This window comes from Capricornis sumatraensis, chromosome 4, assembly GCF_032405125.1.
Source record: "Capricornis sumatraensis isolate serow.1 chromosome 4, serow.2, whole genome shotgun sequence".
NCBI classification, from domain to species: domain Eukaryota; kingdom Metazoa; phylum Chordata; class Mammalia; order Artiodactyla; family Bovidae; genus Capricornis; species Capricornis sumatraensis.
In genome coordinates, this window is record NC_091072.1 from 86,412,649 (window position 1) to 86,437,392 (window position 24,744).

At 37.7% G+C, this 24,744-nt stretch overlaps 1 protein-coding gene across 1 annotated transcript in view; it reads left to right on the forward strand.

The window, feature by feature from the left end:
- The first annotated feature begins 2,663 nt into the window (after positions 1-2,663).
- Positions 2,664-24,744, forward strand: part of KIF21A (kinesin family member 21A) — a 151,836-nt gene continuing 129,755 nt past the window's right edge. Inside the window, exon 1 of the mRNA XM_068971448.1 lies at positions 2,664-2,755. Coding sequence (XP_068827549.1) covers positions 2,664-2,755 — 92 coding nt within the window. The remainder of the gene's footprint in view (positions 2,756-24,744) is intronic.

Sequence of the window (24,744 nt, forward strand, 5' to 3'; positions counted from 1 at the left end):
TGTAATTCCTGTATGATTACAGTGGTGTTTTGATTAATGATGTAGACCAGTATGATATGAGCATTCTGAAGAGCAGACCTTCCTTCCATGCTGCTCTGACCATAAAATCTAGAGTTATTAAGGATTATTTTGTTGGCTGTAGCCTTTCCAGAACCAAAGAGTTGACAAGATGAAGGAAGCAATACCTTTTCCTTGTTCACTGCATTTGCAAAGTAATATGAAGAAGTATCTCTGCAGTTTCCCTTTATAAGTTAAAACATGTCCAGCTGAGGAGGTTAACCAAGATGGTGGAGGAGTAGGAAGTCGTGGACTTCATCTCTTTCCACAAATGCATCAAGAACACATTTACAGATGGAACAGTTCTCACAGAACACCGACAATGCTAGCAGATGTTGGACACTGGAAAGGACAAGAAAGATCCCCACATATCTGAGAAGGATGAAAGAAAGAAGGAAAAAAGAAGAGGAGAGGAAATGAGATGGGATTTGTGTCCCGTTTAAATTATGTAATACCTATATGAATACATCGGTGTTTTGATTAATAATGTGGACCAGTATGATATGACCATTCTGAAGAGCAGACCTTCCTTCCATGATGCTCTGACCATCCATCATGAAAGTTGAAGCAGAGGAGAAGTTCCTGCATCTGGGGAAGCCTTCTCACCAGCAGAGGATTTGTTGGGACTGAAGGGGAGCGTCTGAGGCTGTCAGGGGAGTGTGAAACAGCTGGTCTGTGGCAGACAGGACAGAGTGAGACTTGTACAGAAGGTCATGCTACAGCCCTGCATGCCCCAGACTGGGACATGTGTCTGCCAGTGTACATGGAGGGTGAGAGCCGGAATATGAGGATTGAAGAGTAAACCCGGGAAGAAGACTACTGTTGGCTGTGAGGAGATAGCCAGAGGGGATGGGAGGGAGGAAATCTGCAACCAGGAATGCTTGTGGAGGAAATCCAGACTGCCACAGAAGCAAGGTGCTACTGTTGAGTGACACATGGGGATGGAGCCACCACTGTAGACTTTCTCCCCACTCATTGGACACCTGCCCTTCCAGGTGCTAAGAAAAGCCCCAGCAAGGGCTGACCTCACTCCTGCTCCCAGGCACTAGGAAAGGCTCCCATTAGTGCTGGATCTCTCATGCTCGTGGCCTGTGGCTTTCCTACACACGTGTCATCACCAGGTCCTTGTGACACAGGCAGTTGTGCCACATTTGTCCCCTGTCCTTACATGGGAGAGATAGGGTACAAATGCTCCAGGGTAGCCTTGGGAGGAGGCTCCTGTGGGTGGCCTACATACAGAGGTGGGGCTAAAATCACAACTGAGACCCAGGGTTGGGTGACTAAGGAAGAGGAACAAAAATATTTCTGGACAGCTACACAAACCAGATTAAATCCCTGCAATTGGCTTGGTAAGCCCTGCATCTATGGAATATCTGAATGGACAATCAGTGTTCTTACAAATGAAACTGGTATAGCAATAGCAGCGGTAGACTTGGGGGTCTAGTACCCATGGGTATTAGGCCAGCTCAGAGTCTGAGCTACCCACCAAGGTGCACACAGAGGAACCAGAGAACTCCCTAGAAGTTTTAGAGAGCATCCTGGGGAGGTGGAGGTGACTCATAATGGAGAAAATGATACTGGCAGCTGAAACCTTAGGAAAATATAATTATTACTATTTTTTGTATTGTTTTGTTTGTTGCCTTTCTCTTGTTATTTTTTTATTTTTATCTTTTGTGTTTTCATTTAAAATTTTTAATATATTTTATTTTTGTATTTCTATTTCTAACTTAATTTTTTGTTCTGTGATTTTCCCCTGTTTTTCTCTTTGTTCTGTATTTTTACCTTTTTTCCTTTTATTTGTTCTTTTCTTTATCTTTTTAAGATTTTAAAAATAATTTTGTGTGTTTCGTTTGCTTTATCCTTCAGTTTGCATTCTGCTTTTGTTTTTTGTTTTTGTTAGTCCCCCCCCCCCCCCACACACACCTTGGGATTCATTTGTCCAGTTATTCTCTTGTTTTTTGTTTTCTCTGTTTTGTTTCTTATTTTGTCTGTGCATGTGTTTCTTTTGTTTGTTTGTTTGGTTTTCTTTGGTCTTTTACCATTTGTCTGGGCTTTTGTTTGTTCATTTGGTTGGTTTTAATTGTTGTTTGCTTGTTTTTGTCTTAGATTTTGTCTGTTTTCATTCTCCCTACGTTTTTCCTCCCCATCTTCTTTTATCTTTTCTTTTCCTCCCCCTTTTTTTGCAGAACCATGTGGCTTATTGGGTTTTAATTATGACGGCAGGGTAGGCCTGAACCTGTGCTGTGTGAGCTCTCAGTGCAGGATTCTGGAATGCCAGAGAATTTCCAGCCCTAGGGAATATTAATTGGCAAGAGCTCTCCCAGAGTTTGATCTCAGCTCCAGGATCTGGCTCCACCCAACTGGCTGTAGGCTCCAGTGCTGAACATCCCACACCAAATACCAAGGAAGATAGGAACACAAAGCCATGCTGTTCTAAGGTCACAGACAGCCCAAAACACACCAATTGACACTGCCTCTCCATCAAAAGGAAAAGACATAGCTGAACCCACCAGGATGCAGTCACCAATCCCTCCCTTGAGGATGCTTATACAAGTCATTGGACCAACCTCACCCACTTGGGGCAGACACCAGAAGCAAGTGGAACTATGACCCTGCAACCTGTGGAAGGAAGACCTCAAGCACTGAAAGTTAGACAAAACAGGAAGACAAAGAAATACGTTGCAGATGAACAAGCAAGGTAAAAATTTCAAGGCCAAATAAATGAAGAGGAAATAGGTAATATACCTGAAAAAGAATTCAGAGTAATGATAGTAAAGGTAATTCAAAAACTTGGAAATAGAATGGAGGAAATACAAGAAATGTTTGGCAATGACCTAGAAGAACTAAAGAACAAACCGTGATGAACAATACAATAACTGAAATTAAAAATACACTAGAAAGAATAAATTGCAGAATAACAGGCAGAAGAATGGATAAGTGAGCCAGATGCTAGAATTTGTGCAGAAAATCTGCTCAGAACAGAATAAAAAATTAAAAGAATTCAAGACAGTCTTAAAAATCTCTGGGACAACATTAAACATTGATTATAGGAGTCCCAGAAGAAGAGAAAGAGAAGGGTCTGAAAAAATATTTGAAGAGATTGTAGTTGAAAACTTCCTTAACATGGGGGAAAAAAAATATAGTCAAATCCAAGAAGTGCAGAGAGCTCCATTTAGGATAAAGCCAAGGAGAAACATGCTGAGACATATATTAATCAAACTATCAAGATTAAATACAAAGAAAAAATATTAAAAGCATCAAGCAAAAAGCAACAGATAGAGGGGAATCCCTATAGGGTTATCAGCTATCTTTCAGCAGAAACTCTGCAGGCTGGAAGGGAGTGGCAGGATATATTTAAAATGATGAAAAGGTAAAACTTACAACTAAGATTACTTTACCAGCATTTAGATTTGACAGAAAAGTTAAAAGTTTTACAGACATAAAAAAAGCTTAAAGAATTCAGCACCATCAGACCAGCTTTGCAAGAAATGCTAAAAGAACTTATCTAAGCAAGAAACACAAGAGAAAAAAAATGACCTACAAAAGCAAATCATAAACAATTAATAAAATGGTAACTGGAACATCCCCTTCATAGATCACAGCCTTGTCCTGGTGAAGGGGCTTACATAATTCAGTGAAGCTATAAGCCATTCTCTGCAGGGCCCCAAGATGGATGGGTCATAGAGAAGAATTCTGACAAAACATGGTCCACTGGAGGATGAAATGGCAAACCACTCCAGTATTCTTGCCTGGAGACCCCCATGAACAGTATGAAAAGGCGAAAAGATAAGAAACTGGGGGATGAGGCCCCAGTTAGAAGGGGCTCAATATGTTATTGGGGAATAATGGAGGGCAGTTACTAGTAAGTCCAGAAATAATGAAGCAGCTAGGCTAAAGTGGAGATGACACTCAGCTGTGGATGTGTCTGGCCTTGAAAGTAAAGTCCAGTGCTGTTAGAACAGTATTGCATAGGAATCTGTAATGTTGTTCCCTGAATCAAGGTAAATTGGACAAGGTCAAGCAGAGAGTGACAAGATTGAACGCTGACATCTTAGGAATCAGCAAACCTAAGTGCATTGGAATTAATGTTCGTCTAATTTAATTCAGATTAACATTACACCTGCTACCATGGGCAAGAATCTCTTAGAGGAAATGGAATAGTCCTTATAGTCAATAAAATGTCTGAAATGCAGTATGGGGGTGCAAATTCAAGAACAATAGAATGATTTTGTTTTGTTTCCAAGGCAAACCATTCAGCATCACAGTAATCCAAGTCTGTGCCCCAACCACTGATGCCATAGAAGGTGAAGTTGACTGGCCTGATGAAGACAACAAGACATTCTAGAACTAACACGAAATAAAGATGTCCTTTGCATTATAGAGGATTGGAATGCAAAAGTAAGAAGACAAGATATACCTGGAATGACAGACAAGTTTGGCCTTGGAGTGCAAAATGAAGCAGGGAAAAAGCTAACAGACTTTTCTCAAGAGAACATGCTGATCATAGAAAACACCCTCTTCCAACAACACATAAGATGACTATACATTGACATCACCAGATGATCAATACCAAAGTCAGATTGATTATATTTTTTGTAGCCAAGATGGAGAAGCTCTCTAGAGTAAGCAAAAACAAGATAGGGAGGTGACTGTGGCTCAGATCATGAACTCCTTATTGCAAAATTCAGGCATATAATGAAAGAAAGTAGGGAAAAACCACTAGACCATTCAGGTATGACCTAAATCAAATATTTTATGATTATGGAGTGGAGGTGAAGAATAGATTCAAGGGATTAGATCTGGTAGGCAGAATGCCTGAAGAACTATGGAAGGAAGATTGTAAAATTGTGCAGAAGGCAATGACCAAAACCATCCCAAAGAAAAACAAATGCAAAGAGGCAAAGTGGTTGTCTGAGGAGCTTGACAAATAGCTGAGAAAAGAAGACCAATAAAAGGCAAAGAACAAATGGAAACATACTTGACTGAATGCAGAGTTCCAGAGAGTAGTAAAGAGAGATAAGAAGGCCTTCTTGAAGTAGAGGAAAACAATAGAATGGGAAAATCTAGAGAGCTTGTCAAGAAAATTGGAGATATCAAGGCAAAATTTCATGTAAGCTTGGGCATGATGAAGGACAGAAATGGTAAGGACTTAATAGAAGCTGATGTCAGGAATACACAGAAGAATATACAAAAAAGGTCTTAACCGAGATAACCACAGTGATATGGTCACTCACCTAGATCCAGACATCTTGGAAAAGTGGAGTCAAGTGGAACTTAGGAAGCATTACTACAAAGCTAGTAGAGGTGACGAATTCCAGCTGAGCTACTTAAAATCCTAAGAGTTTATGGTGTTAAAGTGCAGCATTCAGTATTTCAGCAAATGGAAAAGCTCCTCAGTGGTCACAGGACTGGAAAAGGTCAGTTTTCATTCCAAACCCAAACAACAGCAATGTTAAGAAATGTTCAAATTGCCATACAGTGGTGCTGATTTCACATGCTAGCAAGGTTATGTTCAAAATCCTTCAAGCTAGTTTCAGCACTACGTGAACCAAGAACTTCTAGATGCACAAGCTGGGTTTCAAAGAGGCAGAGGAACCAGAGATCAAATTGCCAGAATTTGTTCAATCATAAATAAAGCAAGAGAATTCCAGAAAAAACATCTGCTTCATGACTAAAGTCTTTGACTTTGTTGATCACAACAAATTGCATAAAATCCATAGAGATGGGAATACAAGACCACCTTGACTATCTCCTGAGAAACCTGTATGTGAGTTAAGAAGCAACATTCAGAATCAGATGTGGAACAGCTGACTAATTCAAAATTGGGACAGAAGTAAGACAAGGGTGTATATGTTCACCATTCTTATTTAACTTCTAAGCATAGTATATCATGTGAAATGCTGGGCTGGATGTCTCACAAGCTAGAATCAAGATTGCTGTGAGAAATAAATACCATCAACTTCAGATATGCAGATGATACAACTCTAATGGCAGACTGTAAAGAGGAACTAAAGAGCCTCTTGATGAGGGTGAAAGAGGAGAGTGAAAAAGCTGGCTTAATACTCAGCGTTCAAACAGAAGGGGAAAAGATGGAAGCAGTGACAGATTTTATTTTCTTGGGCTTCAAAATTACTGACTAGCGACTGCAGCCATGAAAATAAAAGACACTTGCTCCTTGGAAGGAAAGCTATGACAAACCTAGATAGTGTATTAGTAAGCAGAGACATCACTTTGCTGACAAAAGTTCATATGATTAAAGCTATGGTTTTTCAGTTCTCATGTGTGGATATGACAGTTGGACCATAAGGAAGGCTCAGTTCAGTTCAGTTCAGTTGCTCAGGCAAGTCTGACTTTTTCTGACCCTGTGAATTGCAGCACCCGAGGCCTCCCTGTCCATCACCAACTCCTGGAGTCCACTCAGACTCACGTCCATCGAGTCAGTGATGCCATCCTGCCATCTCATCCTCTGTCGTCCCCTTCTCCTCCTGCCCCCAATCCCTCCCAGCATCAGAGTCTTTTCCAATGAGTCAACTCTTGGCGTGAGGTGGCCAAAGTACTGGAGTTTCAGCTTTAGCATCATTCCTTCCAAAGAAATCCCAGGGCTGATCTCCTTCAGAATGGACTGGTTGGATCTCCTTGCAGTCCAAGGGACTCTCAAGAGTCTTCTCCAACACCACAGTTCAAAAGCATCTATTCTTCAGCGCTCAGCTTTCTTCACAATCCAACTCTCACATCCATACATGATTACTGGAAAAACCATAGCCTTGACTAGATGGACCTTTGTTGGCAAAGTAATGTCTCTGCTTTTGAATATATTATCTAGGTTGGTCATAAATTTCCTTCCCAGGAGTAAGCGTCTTTTAATTTCATGGCTGCCGTCACCATATGCAGTGATTTTGGAGCCCCAAAAAATAAAGTCTGACACTGTTTCCACTGTTTCCCCATCTATTTCCCATGAAGTGAATGAACCAGATGCCATGATCTTCATCTTCTGAATGTTGAGCTTTAAGCCAACTTTTTCACTCTCCTCTTTCACTTCATCAAGAGGCTTTTGAGTTCCTCTTCACTTTCGGCCATAAGGGTGGTGTCATCTGCATATATGAGGTTATTGATATTTCTCCCAGCAATCTTGAGTCCAGCTTGTGCTTCTTCCAGTCCAGCATTTCTCATGATGTACTCTGCGTATAAGCTAAATAAGCAGGGTGACAATATACAGCCTTGACGTACTCCTTTTCCTATTTGGAACCAGTCTGTTGTTCCATGTCCATTTCTAACTGTTGCTTCCTGACCTGCATATAGGTTTCTCAAGAGGTAGGTCAGGTGGTCTGGTATTCCCATCTCTTTCAGAATTTTCCATAGTTCATTGTGATCCACAGAGTCAAAGGCTTTGGCAAAGTCAATAAAGCAAAAATAGATGTTTTTTTGGAGCAACTCTCCATTGAAAAAGCAACCTTTTCAATGATCCAGCAGATGTTGGCAATTTGGTCTCTCATTCCTCTGCCTTTTCTAAAACCAGCTTGAACATCTGGAAGTTCACGGTTCACATATTGCTAAAGCCTGGCTTGGAGAATTTTGAGCATTACTTTACTACCGTGTGAGATGAGTGCATTTGTGCGGTAGTTTGAGCATTCTTTGGCATTGCCTTTCTTTGGGATTGGAATGAAAACTGACCTTTCCAGTCCTGTGGCCACTGCTGAGTTTCCCAACTTTGCTGGCATATTGAGTACAACACTTTCACAGCATCATCTTTCAGGATTTGAAATAACTCAACTGGAATTCCATCACCTCCACTAGCTTTGTTCGTAGTGATCCTTTCTAAGGAAGGCTAAGTTCCTAATAACTGATACTTTTGAGTTGTGGTGTTTAGGAAGACTCTTTTGAATCCCCTTGGCTGTAAGGAGATCAAAGTAGTCAATCCTAAAGGAAATCAGTCCTGAATATTCATTTGAAGGAATATTGCTGAAGCTGAAATTCTAATACTTTGGCTACCTGACGCGAAGAGCCTATTCATTGAAAATGACTCTGATGTTGGGAAAGATGGATGCAAAAAGGAAAAGTGGAAGGCAGAGGATAAGATGGTAAGATAGTATTACCAACTCAATGTATATGAATTTGAGCAAACTTTGTGAGACAGTGGAGCACAAAAAGAGCATGGCATGCTGCAGTCTGTGGGATTGCAAAGAGTTGGACATAACTTAGTAACTAAACAACAGCAACAAAATAGGAACATACATTTCAATAATTACTTTAAATATAAATTGATTAAATACTTTAACTAAAATCCTGGACTGGCTGAATGGATACAAAAACAAGACCCAAATATATATATATTGTCTATGAGAGACCCAGTTCAGACCCAGGGACACCTACAGACTGAAAGCGAGTGGTTGACAAAAGATATTCCATGCAAATGGAAATGAAAAGAATGATGGAGTAGCAGTACTGATATCAGTCAGAATAGTCTTTAAAGTAAAGATTGGTAGAAGGGGATAAGGTAGGCCACTACATAATGATTAAGGGAGCAATCCAAGAAGAATATATAGCAGTGGTAAATATTTATGCACGCTACATAGGAACACCTCAATACATAAGGCAAATGCTATCAGCCACAGAAAGGGAATTGACAGTAACACAATAATAGTGGGGTACTTTAACACTCCACTTACACCAATATCCAGAGAGAAAATAAGAAGAAGCTTTAAATTACACACATTAGAACAGGTAGACCTAATTGGTACAGAACACACTTTCTTCTGAAGTATATGTGGAACGTTCTCTAGTATAGATCACATCTTGGGTCACAAAGCCTCAGTAAATTTAGGAAAACTGAAATCACTTCAAGCATCTCTTTTGACCACAGTACTATGAGATTAGAATCAATTACCAGGGAAAAAAGTGTAAAAAGCACAAATACATGGAGGCTAAACAATATGCTGCTAAATAAGAAATAACTGAAGAAATCAAAGAGGAAATAAAATACCTAGAAACAAAGGAGAGTGAAAACATGACACTCCAAAACCTACAGAAGGCAGCAAAAGCAGTTCTAAATGTGACATTTATAGCAATACCATCTTACCTCAAGAAACAAGAAAAATCACCTATAGACAACCTAACCTTACTCCTAAAGTAGCTAGAGAAAGAAGAACAAACAAAACCCAAAGTTGGCAGATGAAAAATAATTATAATGATCATAACAGAAATAAATGAAATAGAGATGAAGAAAATAATTGTGAGCATCAGTGCAACTAAAAGCTGTTTTTTTGAGAAGATAAACACAGTTGATAAGCCTTCAGCCAGACTCACTAGGACTCAAGTTACTAAAATTAGAAATCAAACAAAAGTTACAACTAACACCGTAGACATACAAAGGATCATAAAAGGCTACTATCAGTAACTATATGCCAATAAAACGGACAACCTACGATGAATGATGTAATTTATAGGAAAGTACATCATCCCAAGACTGAATCAGAAATAGAAAATATGAACAGACAAGTTACAAGCACCGTGATCAAAAGTCTTCCAATGAACAAAGGTTAAGAACCAGATGCCTTCACAGGTGAATTCTATCAAACATTTGGAGAAGAGTTAACACAGCCTTTTGAAACTCTTCCAAAAAACTTCAGAGAAAAGAACACTCCCACTCATTCTAGAAGGCCACCATCACCCTGATACCAAAACAGACAATGAAAACACAAAAAAAGAAAATTTCAGGCCAGTATCACTAATGAATATGTTAAAATTCTCAACAAAATACTCCTAAACAGAATCTAACAACACATTAAAAGGATCATACACTATGATCAAATAGGATTTATCCCAGGGATGCAAGGATCAGTATCTGCCAACCAGTCAGTGTGATTGTTGTTGTTGTTCAGTTATGTCCAACTGTTTGTGACCCCGTGGACTGCAGCATGCCAGGCTTATACCACATCAACAGACTGAAGAATGAAAACGATATGATCATCTCCATAGAAGCAGGAAAAACTTTGGACAAAATTCAACACCCATTTATGATAAGAACTCTACAGAAGGTAGGCACTGAGGGAACCTATCTCAACATAATAAAGGCCATATATGACAAAGCTATAGCAAACACTAATCTCAGTGGTGAAAAACTGGAAGTAGTTCCTGTAAAATCAAGAACAAGACAAAGGTGATTACTCTCACCACTATTATTCAACATAGTTTTGGAAGTCCTAGCCATGACAATCAAAGATAAAGAAATAAAACAATACAGACTGGCAAAGAAGTAAAACTGTCACTGTTTGCAGAGTGCCATGAAACTACACCTAGAAAATCCTAAAGATGCCACCAAGAAAAGTACTAAAGCTAATCAAGGAGTTTAGTAAAGTCACTGCTGCTAAGTCACTTCAGTCATGTCCGACTCTGTGTGACCCCATAGATGGCAGCCCACCAGGCTCCCCCATCCCTGGGATTCTCCAGGCAAGAACACTGGAATGGGTTGCCATTTCCTTCTCCAATGCATGAAAGTGAAAAGTGAAAGTGAAGTCGCTCAGTCGTGTACGACTCTTTGCGACCCCATGGACTGCAGCCTACCAGGCTCCTCCGCCCATGGGATTTTCCAGGCAAGAGTATTGGAGTGGGTGCCATTGCCTTCTCCAAGTAAAGTCACAGGATACAGAATCAAAACACAGAAATCTCTTGAATTCATTATACTAACAATGAAACATCAATTAGTGAAAGTGAAATTAAGGAATCTCTTTTACCGTGGCAACAATAAAAATTACATACCTAAGAATAAATCTACTTAAGGAGATGAAAGACCAGTACACAGAAAATGATAAAATTATGGTGAAAGAAATGAAAGACAACACAAAGAGATAGATCTACCACGTTCTTGGAGTAGAAGAATCGATATTATGTAAATGACAGTACCACCCAAAGCAAGGTACAGATTCAAGGTAATCCCTATGAAATGATCAATGGTATTTTTCACAGAACTACAACAAAAAAATTAGTATGGAAACACAAAAGACCTTGAATATCAAGAGCAATCTTGAGGGGAAAAAAACGGAGCTGGAAGAATCAGGCTCTTGGAATTCAGAGTATACTACAGGGCTACCATAATCAATCCAATATGGTACTGTCACAAAAACAGAAATATAGATCAGTGGTACAATATAGAAAGTCCAGAGATAAACCTACGCACCTATGGTCACCTAATCTATGACAAAGGAGTCTAAGATATAAAACTGAGTAAGGATATCCTCTTCAATTGGTGGTACTGGGAAACGGGACAGCTTTATGTAAAAGAATGAAATTTAAATACTCACTAACATCTACATGAAAATAAAGTCAAAATGGATTAGCAACCTAAATGTAAAGGTGGACACTGTAAAACTCTTAGAGGAAAACATAGGCAGAACAGTCTTTGACACAAATTGCAGAAGATCTTTTTTGATCCTAGAGTAATGATAATAATGCCCCCCACCCCACCGGGGAAAAAAAAAAATAGGACCCAGTTAAACTTAAAAGCTTTTGCACAGCAAAAGAAATCATAAACAAGACAAAAAGACAAACCTCAGAAAGGGAGATGATATTTGCAAACAAAGCAACTGACAAAGGATTAATCTCCAAAATACACAAAGAGCTCATGCAGTTCTCTATATATAAAAGTTAATCCAATCATAAAATGGACGGAAGACCTAAATAGACATTTCTCCAAAGGAGACATACAGATGGCCAAAAATCACATGCAAAGATACTCAGCATCACTAGTCATTGTATGCATGCATGCATACTAAGTCTCTTCAGTCATTAGAGAAGTGTAAATCAAAACTACAGTGAGGTTTCACCTCACACCTGTCAGAATGGCCATCATCAAAATCTATAAACAACAAATCCTGGATACGGTGTGGAGAAAAGGGAACCCTCTTATGTGGTTGGTGGTACAGCCACTATGGAGAACAGTATGGAGGTTGCTTAAATGATGAAAAATATATTGTTATTTTTATATGAAAAAAATTGAAAAAGGATGAAAAGTATTAAAAAAGATGAAAAATAGAGCTGCTATTTGACTCAGCCATCCTTGTACTGGGCATATACCCAGAGAAAACCATAATTCAGAAAGACACGCACCTGTGTTCATTGCACCACTATTTATAATAGCCAGAATATGGAAAAACCATATGTGGACTCATCTATCCAAACCAGGATATGGAAACAGCAAGTCCATCAGCAGAGGAATGGATAAAGAAGATATGGTATATAATAGGATAGTACTCAGTTATAAAAAGAAACAAAATTGGGTCATTTGTGGAGGTGTTGATGGACCTAGAATCTGTCATACAGAGTGAAGTAAGACAGAAAGAGAAAAACAAATAGCATGCATTAACTCATATATGTGGATTTGAACAAACTGGTTTATACAATCTTATTTACAAATCAGAAATAGAGACACAGACATAAAGAACAAACATGGATATCAAGAGGAAAGGGGGTTATGAGATGAATTGTGAGATTGGGATTAAGATAAATACACTATTGATACTATGAATAAAATAGATAACTAATGAGAATCTACTGTATGGCATAGGGAACTCTACTGAGTGCTCTGTGGTGACCTAAATGGGAAGGAAATACAAAAACAAGGGGATATATGTACACATAGATGGGAAACAGTGGAAACAGTGTCAGACTTTATTTTGGGGGGCTCCAAAATCACTGCAGATACTCCTTGGAAGGAAAGTTATGACCAACCTAGATAGCATATTCTAAAGCAAAGACATTACTTTGCCAACAAAGGTCCATCTAGTCAAGGCTCTGGTTTTTCCAGTGGTCATGTATGGATGTGAGAGTTAGACTGTGAAGAAAGCTGAGCACTGAAGAACTGATGCTTTTGAGCTGTGGTGTTGGAGAAGACTCTTGAGAGTCCCTTGGATTGCAAGGAGATCCAACCAGTCCATTCTGAAGGAGATCAGTCCTGGGTGTTCTTTGGAAAGAATGACACTGAAGCTGAAACTCCAATACTTTGGCCACCTCATGCGAAGAGTTGACTCATTGGAAAAGACTCTGATGCTGGGAGGGATTGGGGGCAGGAGGAGAAGGGGACGACAGAGGATGAGATGGCTGGATGGCATCACCGACTCAATGGACATGAGTTTGAGTAAACTCCGGGAGTTGGTGATGGACAGGGAGGCCTGGTGTGCTGTGATTCATGGGGTTGCAGAGTCGGACACAACTGAGCAACTGAACTGAACTGAGTAGCTGATTCACTCTGCTGTACATTCGAATCTAACACAACATTTTATACTTCAATAAAAAATTTAAAAAGCCAGCTGATTCATTGATTGCTTCAACAAACATTCACTGTTTGTTGTTTTGTAATATCATAAATATAGGTCAAAATTAATAAGATTTGAAAAGCTACAGGTGCTAGTATCATATTACAAAGTATAATCATGACTGAACAAAATTGTATCCACTTGAGAATTTTATGCCATCCTAACATGATTTTGGTCTTCCCAGGTGGTGCTAGTGGTAAAGAACCAGGCTGCCAAAGCTGGAGATGCAGGAGACCTGGAGGAGGAAATGGCAACCCACTCTTGTAGTGTTGCCTGGGAAATCCTATGGACAGAGGGACCTGGCGGGCTACAGTCCATGAGGGTCACAGAGAGTCGAACACGACTGGGCAACTAAACACACACATATGGTTTTAGTATTATTAGATGTTATATTCATGTTTAATATTTTTCCACAATTTAATACTGTAATAGTTTTTTATTACTCTGCCTGTTGTCATCATGTCTTCTGGTACTTACGTTTTTAAATTTTCTCTTCTTTTCACCTACCTCTGGTTGTTGCCAAATCTTGCTGCTTCTTTCTCATTGGTGTCTCTTATACTTTTCTTCTTGCCAGTCCTTAGTAATTCACAATGTTATTGCTCTAGTTCTGGTCTTTACTGCTTAATGACTGACCTTTTGCTATGGTTTTTTTCTCTAGTGATTGTAGTAACTAACATTTGTATGACTCTTTGCAGATTGAGAGTAAATCCTCATTGCTGTATGTGTACTAAGCCACTTCAGTCATGTTCAACTCTTTGCGACCCTGTGGACTGGAGCTTGACAGATTCCTCTGTCCGTGGGATTTTCCTGGCAAAGAATACTGAAGTGTGTTACTATGATGTCCTCCAGGGGATCTTCCCAACCCAGGGATTGAACCAGTGTCTCTTCCATCTCCTGCACTTGACAGTCAGGTTCTTTACCACTAGTGCCACCCGGGAAGCTGATTAGGCACCTTCTAATCAACTTTTTTTTTTTTTTTTTTAATAAAGATGACAAAACAAAGATTCTGAAAGTGTCAGAATAATAAAAGAACAGGGACTAGAGCCAGGTTTCCTTAGTTCAATCACATGCTCTTCCTATTATGCTCTCTGGCTTATATTACGCCCCTCTCTAGTCTGTTTCATTGCCATCAGATTATTCTTTCTTAAAGCACTGCTTTGAACACATTTGTATTTATCTCTGTCTTCTTGCTCTTGTATATCTTGACTCATAGATTATATCATTAAATAACTGACATTGTTATTGAAAAATTAGTGTTTATACATGTGAAATATTTTTAAAGTACTTCAAGATAAGAGGAAACTGAAGGCTAAAGGAGACATGGACAATATTTAGTTTAAAAGTGAGGGAAAGTTGAGATCATTAGGAACTGCTTCATGGTAAAGACAAGGTTAAAAGCTGCCATGAAGGCAGACAGAAATTGGTGAAAAGGCAAAAGGGAAGGCTTTATATAGAACAGAGCAGTGTTAAGGACAAAGATGAGTCTGAATGAGGGCAGTGACATTTGAGTAAGGAGAATCATTGTCCCCCTCTTTCTTTGTCCTTTCAAGCTTCTGATATACAAGAACTTGGTGCGAGGGGGAAGGGGAGAGGGAGCTGTGTAGTTTAATTTTCCATATTTAGGAGTTTTAGAGTTTTGTGTTGTTTATTTCTAGTTTAGTTCCACTGTGGTCAGAGAATATATAATTCGTATGATTTCAGTTCTCTGAAATTTGTAGAGACTTGCTTTATGACCCAGCAGATGGCCTGTTTTGGTTACATGCATGTATAATAAGTGTGTATTCTACAATATTCACCTTTAGTATTTTATAAATATCAAATAAGTCAAGATAACTAATAGCATTGCTTAAATCTTCTAATTCTTTGAGTGAGTGAGTGATAGTCACTCAGTCATGTCCAACTCTTTGCAAACCCCTGGACTGTAGCCTGCCAAGCTCCTCTGTCCATGGAATTCTCCAGGCAAGAATACTGCAGTGGGTTGCCATTTCCTTCTCCAGGGGATTTTCCTGACCCAGGGATCGAACCGAGGCCTCCTGCATTGCAGGCAGATTCTTTAGCATATGAGCCACCAGGGAAATCTCTAATTCTTTACTGTTTTTATTTTTTTATTTATTTATTTTTTAAATTTTAATTTTTACTTTATTTTACTTTACAATACTGTATTGGTTTTGCCATACATTGACATGAATCTACCACAGGTGTACATGCATTCCCAAACATGAACCCCCCTCCCACCTCCCTCCCCATAACATCTGTCTGGGTCATCCCCGTGCACCAGCCCCAAGCATGCTGTATCCTGCATTGGACATAGACTGGCAATTTGTTTCTTACATGATAGTGTACATGTTTCAATGCCATTCTCCCAAATCATCCCACCCTCTCCCTTTCCCTCTGTGTCCAAGAGTCCGCTCTACACATCTGTGTCTCTTTTGCTGTCTTGCATACAGGGTCATCATTGCCATCTTTCTAAATTCCATATATATGTGTTAGTATACTGTATTGGTGCTTTTTCTTTCTGGCTTACTTCACTCTGTATGATTGGCTCCAGTTTCATCCATCTCGTTAGAACTGATTCAAATGTATTCTTTTTAATGGCTGAGTAATACTCCATTGTGTATATGTGCCACAGCTTTCTTATCCATTCATCTGCTGATGGACATCTAGGTTGTTTCCATGGCCTTATGACCCAGCAATCCCACTGCTGGGCATACACACCGAGGAAACCAGAATTGAAAGAGACACATGTATCCCAATTTTCATCGCAGCACTGTTTATAATAGCCAGGACATGGAAACAACCTAGATGTCCATCTTTACTGTTTTTAAAAAATGTGCTTGTTTTACTAGTTACTAAGAAATGTGAACTATGATTCTTCAACTCTGATAATGAATTTATTGATTTTGCTTGTTCTGTCAATTTTTGCTTTTTATATTTAAAGTCATATTATTGGGTGGAGGCATTCAGGCTTATTTTATTTTCTTGTTTTATAGAGACTTTTACTAGTTTTCTACTACTGCTGTAACAAGTTGCCACAAACTTAGTAGCTTAAAACAATGCAAATTTATGATCTTCCTGTTCTTGGGATCAGAAGTCCAAAATAAGTTTCACTGGGTAGAAACCAAGGTGCTCCAGAGGCACTAGAGGGGAATTCCTTTCCTTGCTTTTCCTAGCTTCTGCTGTTGTAATCCTTATATTCCTTGGCTCATTGCCCTTTCTCCATCTCCAAAGCCAGCAGAATAGCTTCTTCAGTCTCTGTTATCTTCACATTGCCTTTTGTCTTAAGACCCTTATGATTAATTGTGTCTACATGATGTCTGATTCCTGGTAATGCAGGGAAATCTTTCATCTCAAGATCCTTAATTTATTCACATTTGCAAAGTCCTTTTTTGCCACATAAGGTAACACTTTCACAAATTCCAGAAATTAGGGCATGGACATTTTGGGGTGGGCATTGTTCTATCACACTCCTGTAATTATTATGAAATATTCTTATGTATCTTTAGTGCTATTTCTTTCCATAAATTGTCCTTTGTTTGCTTAGGGTCCATTGAGTTCCTTAAATCTCTGAGCTTATGTCTTTTAATAGTTTTCGAAATTTTTTGGCCATTGTCTTCTCTAGTATTTCTACGGTCTCATTTTCTTGTTCTCCTCCTGGGACTGCAGTTACATTTATGTGATATATTGAGTGGGTTCCATATCTTCTTGATGCTTTGTTCTCTTCTCACTCTTTTTTCTTTCTGTGCTTCAGATTATATATTGTCTATTGATATGTTTTTGAGCTAGCCAAACATGTCTTCTTTGTCTCAGTTCAGTTCAGTCGATCAGTCATGTCTGACTCTTTGTGACCCAATGAACTGCATCAAACCAGGCCTCCCTGTCCATCACCAGCTCCCTGAGTTTACCCAAACTCATGTCCATTGAGTCGGTGAAGCCATCCAACCATCTCATCCTCTGCTATTAAACCTGTTTAATTGTTTTTTTATTTCAGATATTGTATTTTTTTAGTTACAGATTATTCATCTATTTTTAAAAATTTGAATTCTCCCTTGAAATTCTCTCTTTTAATCTTTGGTAGATCTTTTCTTTCCTCTTATATATATATATATATATAATAGTTATTTTAAGATATTCTTAGCTAGCTCCAACATCTTGATCATGTATTGATTTGTTTCCATTATCCACTTTTTCTCTTGATTATTGGCTACATTTTCCTACTTCTATTCATTTCTTGACATTATCGATTTCGTGCTAGGCATCATGTATAAAAGAATAGTAGAAGATTTTTCTTTGAAATGGGGATAGAATTAAGAAAGATTGAGAATCATTGTGAATAGTATAGTGTAGGGACACAAGGACACTGGCTTATTGCTTGTGAAGGACCTGAGTAGGGAATATTTATTAAAATAAATAGTAGAGACAAATTGTGGGATTTTGTCTAAACTTCTGAGAGATTGAGTAAACCGTGACATTGAGAGTTACTCAACATTGAAGTTACTCAACTTCATGGTGCTTTGGTTTCTTCATTAAAATGACATAATTACAGTATCTGTCCCACAGAGTTATTCTGAGGGTTAAATGAGCATGTCTGCAGGACAGTAAGTGTTCAACTTGTTGTTGCTAAGTCATTTCCGACTCTTTGCAACCCCATGGACTGCACCATGCCAAGCTTCCCTGTCCTTTACCATCTCCCAGAATTTACTCAAACTTGTGTCCGTTGAGTCAGTGATCCCATCCATCCATCTCATCCTCACCTCATCCCCTTCTTATTTTTCTCAGTCTTTCCCAGCATCAGGGTCTTTTCCAGTGAGTTGGCTCTTCACTTCAGGTGGCCAGGGTATTGGATCTTCAGCTTCAGGATCAGTCCTTCCAATGAATATTCAGTGTGGATTTCCTTTAGGATTGACTGGTTTAATCTCCTTGCTGTCCAAGAGACTCCTAAGAGTCTTCTCCAGCACCACAGTTTGAGAGCATCAATTCTTCATCACTCAGCCTTCCTTATGGTTCAGCTCTCACAGTGGTACATGACTACTGGAAAAAGCATAGCTTTGACTATACAGACCTTTGTCACAAAGTGATATCTGTTTTTTTAACATGCTGTCTAGGTTTGTCATAACTTTTCTTCTAAAGAGCAAATTCATGGCTATAGTCACCACAGTGATTTTGGAGCCACCCTCCCCCTCAAATAAAGTCTGTCATTGTTTCCATTTTTTCCATTATGTGTTGGCTATTATTTCCTTGAGAACTGAGGGTGGAGTATTGGATTTTGTTACATGGTAGTCATTAGTGTATTTGTCAAGTGAGTTTTTAGTGCATGATGGTGACAAATGCCTGAATGGAGGAGATTCAAGGGAGAATGAGGAATTAGAGACTAGGAATTTGCCACTGTTTTGAGATTGCTATAATGGGAATTAGAAAAATGTGGTAGGCATAGGAAGGCATGAAGGTAAGGGATGAATTTAAGATATGATAATCATAATGATAATCACAGTAATCTTCACAGCAACTCTATAAAATAGGTACTATTTTTACTCCCATTTAATCTGAAGCATAAAGATAGGAATGCAGTTATAAAATGTTTGTATGCTGAAAGTGATCTAGTAGGGAGGGAAGAATGCAGGAGTTTAAGGGATATTTCCAGGAATAAAGTTTTCAAGTAGGTGAGAAATGATGGAATGCAGTGAGTATGTGGAGAAATTGACCTACGATAGGAACAAGGAATGTGCATTCATATTAACGGCAAAGTGTGTGTGTAGCTTTGGGATTGGAAAAATACTTAAGAAATATTCTGACAGCTTGTGTTTCTCATTGAAATAAAAAACAAGGGGATCAGCTTAGAGTTGGATATATTGGAGAAGAAATGGTTATTTTGTATAGTACATGAATGAATTAACTTGGGTATGGATGAGCATGCTGGTAATGCTAAGGACTTATTTGAAGATTGTGATAATGATTTAAAGTGAGGATTGTGGATACTGGAGAGAAAAGGGAGATAAGCAACCCAATATCTTTAAGAAGGAATAAAAGGTAAATGAACCTGATGAAGCCAAGAAAAGGATAAGACAGTCTTTTCCCTTGAAAGCTTAAAGTCTACCTACTAAGTTAAGTGATCCATACCTAAAAGAATACATAAGCAAAAGATAAATGCTAGATAGATTACCTAGATCACAGGCTTTGTCTCTTCAAGGCAGAGAGTGAACACTTTGGGCGACATGGGTGGCTTTAGTGGGAAGTGATCATAGGGCATTAAAGTGTGTGTCGATGCCAACAGGATAAACATTTAGCATTTCTGGTTTCAGTGAAAGTGAAAGTTGCTCAGTCCTGTCCAACTCTTTGCGACTATATAAGTCCATGGAATTCTCCAGGCCAGAATACTGGAGTGTTGTAGTGTTTCCCTTTTCCAGGGGATCTTCCAAATCCAGGGATCAAATCCAGGTCTCCTGCATTGCAGGTGGATTCTTTACCAGCTGAGTCTTAAGGGAAGCCCAAGAATACTGGAGTGGGTAGCCTATCCCTTCTCCAACGGATCTTCCGAACCAAGAAAGTGAACTGGGGTCTCCTGCGTTGCAGGAGGATTCTTTACCAACTGAGCTATTGGTTTCAGTACTGTGATGTATTCACCAAGTCTTTGAATTCCTTGTCTGTGGGTTGTACTTCCTGTGTAGTTGGGTAGATAGACACATTGATTTGTACATTTCCTTCTGAAGAAAATACATTTCAGTCATGCTTAAAGGAAATATAATCATATTGTAATGACCTTGAATTATTTTCATGTTATATACCAAAAATATATTGCTTGGAGATTTGTTGAAATTAGAAAATATTTTTTAGTTTTTTTTTTTAGGAGGGTAAGATGATGTTAGGGAGTAAAGGAATAATTTTTTTAACAGGCTATGTTCTGTAACTTCAGGTTTCTGTTAAAACTTTCAGGAGTTTTTTTAGTATTCTAAGCCTTCTTTGTCACTTGAACAAGAAGAGTGGCCAGGGAAGAAATATTTAGAAATGTACTTTATATATGAAATAAAGAAAATATCTTTGTATACAAAATGAAATATTAATTACAAAATTAAAATGATGTTTGTACCTGTCTTGTTACTGTTTTGTCTATTATTTGAGTAAATTTATTAATTTCTAATTGCACATTTTTTTCCCCTTATGGCCTACTTAAGAATGACCAACTCCACGTTGTTAGCCATTTCAGTGAACAGGAGGCCCTCTGTTTCAAACAGAGAAATGTCTGTTAGTGAGAGACATGCAGAAGTAATATAGGGCCTTTCTTCATAGTTTGTTTTGGAACTTTATATACACTTTTATAAAGCAGCTGCAAGGAGAAATGTGTATAGGTTTTTGTTTCTTAAAAGTTAATGTAAGGAATATCTTAAGAACTGTATGAAGCTTTTTAGCAATGCTTTTATTCAACTATTTAAATTTTTCTGCATTTCAGTTTTATTAGATGGATACAATTTTATAAAACATCTTACATAGTTTTACTATATAAATGTATGTTTTATACTGACATCCTTAAAAATGAATTGTTTTGGTATATTTTTTGGACAACAAATTCTATATATTTTTCTAATTAATTTTTTCACTTTTAGAATAGCATTTAATATTAAGACAATTTAAAAAGTAAATTCACACCTATAATTTCATTGCATAAATAGCTTTAAATTCTCTATTACATATTTGAATAGCATCCACTATGTATTTTTTACTTAAAGAAACAGCTTTTGAAAAATTAGTTTACATAAACAGAATTTCTTTAACATTGGTACATTTGAAATTTGTGTTGGTTCAATAAAGAAGGTATAATATTTGGAATAGTGAGTTTTCAGTGCATGATGGTGACAAATGCCTGAATGGAGGAGGTTCAAGGGAGAATGAGGAATTAGAGACTAGGAATTTGCCACTGTTTTGAGACTGCTATAATGCGAATTAGAAACATGGTAGGCATAGGAAGGCATGAAGTTAAGGGATGAATTTAAGATATGATAATCATAATGATAGTCATAGTAATCTTCACAGCAACTCTATAAAATAGGTACTATTTTTACTGCAATAGCAGTAGGTATTACTAATTTTATATTTAATTTGCCAAGAAGAGCTCTTACAATTCCATTACTTTCTTTGTGTGTAAGTAAGTAAGTAAGTAAGTAAAGTCACTCAGTCATGTCCGACTCTTTGTGACTCCATGGACTGCAGCCCACCAGGCTCCTCAGTCCATGGGATTCTCCAGGCAAGAATACTGGAGTGGGTTGCCATTTCCTTCTCCAGGGGATTTTCCCGACCCAGGGATCGAACCCGGGTCTCCCACATTGGACGCAGGCGCTTTAACCTCTGAGCCACCAGGGAAGTGCTTTGTGTGTACTTATAGAAAATTCAATTTAGAAACATGTAAGAATTTTCATTTATCATTGAAATTATAGAAAGCATGCTTGCAGAACTATTGACTATATAATTTTACTTTGTCATCTATATCATGAACCATGATGGTTAGTGTGACATTGCAAGGAGTTGGTAGCATTTATGCTAAACTGTTTTCTTTCAACAGAAAAAAAAGACTTTATATTAATGGCCCAAAATGCTTATTGTATATTTCCCAATTGCTTTTGGATGTAGTTTTTATTTTTAGCACTATTTAAGTTGTGAAACTAATTTATTCTTAATATTATTCTTGCTTAAGCATATTATTTAACACATTATTTTTTAAATAAAATATTTTAAAAGAAGCTGGAAAATGCAGCTGTATTTCTATGTGATGTTTTATTTCCTAATCAAAACACTTTTTTTCTTAATCTTATTGGCTAGTAAAGGCAGAAGGATAAGGTGATCTTTCACCATAGGTTAGAGGCTCTTATATTTTGATATGTGTAAATAATCTCCTGGGTACTTGATAAACTTGTAGATTCCCAAACTCAGCCCTCTAGAAATCAGATTTTCAAGTCAATATGTTTAACAGGCTCCTAAGTGATTAGGATATATCTGCTTCTTTGAGAAACTTTGGCCAAGTGGGTTTTCTGTAGCATTGACTCAAATCTCATTACATCTTCAGCATTATTCTTCAAAGGAATTAAGACTTTGCTATTAAACTGAGATCGCTTGAAAAACTTACATGATGGTATTTAGCAGTTTTAAAAGCTTTGGAAGTAGAAATAACAAGTTTACATATTTGCATTATAATACATTTTTAAATTTGAATAGAGTTCTATAATTTAATTTGTTATTCTTGTTCAGTCGTTAAATCATATGTGACTGTGACCTCATGGACTGTAGCATGCTGGTCTCCTCTGTCCACCACTGTCTCCCAGAATTTGCTCAGATCCATTGAGTTGGTGATGCTTTTTAACAATCTCAATTGCTGCTGCCCGCTTCTCCTTTTGCCTGCAGTTTTTTTCAGCATCGGGTCTTTTCCAGTGAGTTGGCTCTTCACATTAGGTGGCCAAAGTATTGGATCTTCAGCTTCAGGATCAGTCCTCCCAGTGAATATTCAGGGTGGATTTCTTTTAGAATTTACTGGTTTGATCTCCTTACAGTCCAAGAGACTCTCAAGAGTCTTCTCCAGCACAACAGTTCAAAAGCATCATTCTTTGACCCTTGGCCTTCTTTATGGTCCAACTCTCACATTCATACATGACTATTGAAAAAAATAATAAAACTACAATTGAATATGCATTGTTATATTTTTTCCTATTTAATCTTCATAACAAGCCTGTGAAGTAGGTAAAACAGTATAATTACTTTCATTTTATGTGTTGAGAAACAGGTTGGTAAAAGTTGTGACCTGCCCTAGGTCATGTAGCTAAGAAAGAGTTGAGATGACTAGGATGTAGGTCTTGACTCCTAGAGCAGGGCTCTTTTCATATCATACCATATGAGCTATCTAGAATTGAAGATTTTTTTAAAAAGCATATGTTAGTGTATGTGTGTGTGTGTGTGTGTGTGTGTGCACGCACATGTATACATACTTACGTATACAGGCATATAATTTTATTGCACTTTGCTTTATTGCATCTCAGATATTATATATTTTATAAACTGAAGATCTGTGGCCACCTTGCGTCAAGCAAGTCTATCAGCACCATTTTTCCAACAGCTCACTTTGTGTTCCTGTGTCACATTTTGGTAAATTTTGCAGTATTTCAAACTTTTCCATTATTATATTTGTAATGATGGTCTGTGATCAGTCTGTGATCTTTTATGTTACTACTATAAATAGCATTTTTAGCACCAAAATATTTTTAATTGTGATATTTATATTTTTTGATCATAAATGCTATTGCAAACTTTAATAGACTGTAGTATAGTGTAAACATAACTTTTAGTCTGAAATGAAACCTCCAATATCTCTGAGGTATGCCTGCATATACACATACATATACATCATCAAACATGGTTGGAGTTTTCTAATAATTAGAAAAGTTAATATACTGACTAGATTTTAGCACAGTTTTAGACAGTACGTATGCTTTATCTTACAAGCTCTAGACTGGGCAGTATAAGGACATGGATTGTATGTATCTTTGTATTCTAATTGCCTACCTTACTCATTTACAAAGAGAATCCAGGTGTTCAACAAGTGTTTGATAAATGAATGGATGGATAAATGAAAGACCTTCAGGCGTTTGTGTCAAGAGGTAGTGTTCGAAGAATTTTGGTGTATATTCTTGTCTTAAAATAGGAAAAGCTCACTATTGGGCTCTTGATTTTTAATTTCTGATGACACATATTCTTGAGTCATGAATACATATATTAAGCCAGTTCTCACAAGCAGATGCCAAGTGCTTAATGAAGAAACACAACAATCATATAATGGTTGGGATTTTATTTTGTAATTCTTCATAGAATGTTCTGTAGATTTCAAGTCATATGCACACTTTTTTCAGTAATACAATGTGTGTTACCAGGGTAGAACTAAATTTTCACTAAATATGAAAAAGATTGCATTTATTTTTAAAAAAATCTAGAACCCCTTAGAGAATATCTGAAGAAAATGTTTCTAAACCTAACAAACCTTTAAATTACTATTATAACTTTGCCTTTCTTTCTAGAAAGAAATGACTGACCTCTTGCTCTATCCAAGTAGTTTTGGTAGTTCAGAAAGATTTCCAATATTCTGGTATATGTCTCCTAGAGATTCTTTTGTGTCATATAAAATAAAATGTATTTGGCCTTCCTTCCTACGTGAGTAAAATTTCCTGAGACATAATTACCTTTCTTTTCCTAGAACCAGATTATTCCTTATGTCAATTATTTAGAATGTCCCAATTCACAATTTTTGTGTGTGTGTGTGCCACTAGTTTTGTTTGATTTTGTTTTTGTCTTACCAATATACAAATGATTTTCTTTTTATTGCTCAAATTTGCAATTCATAACTAGTTTGGCA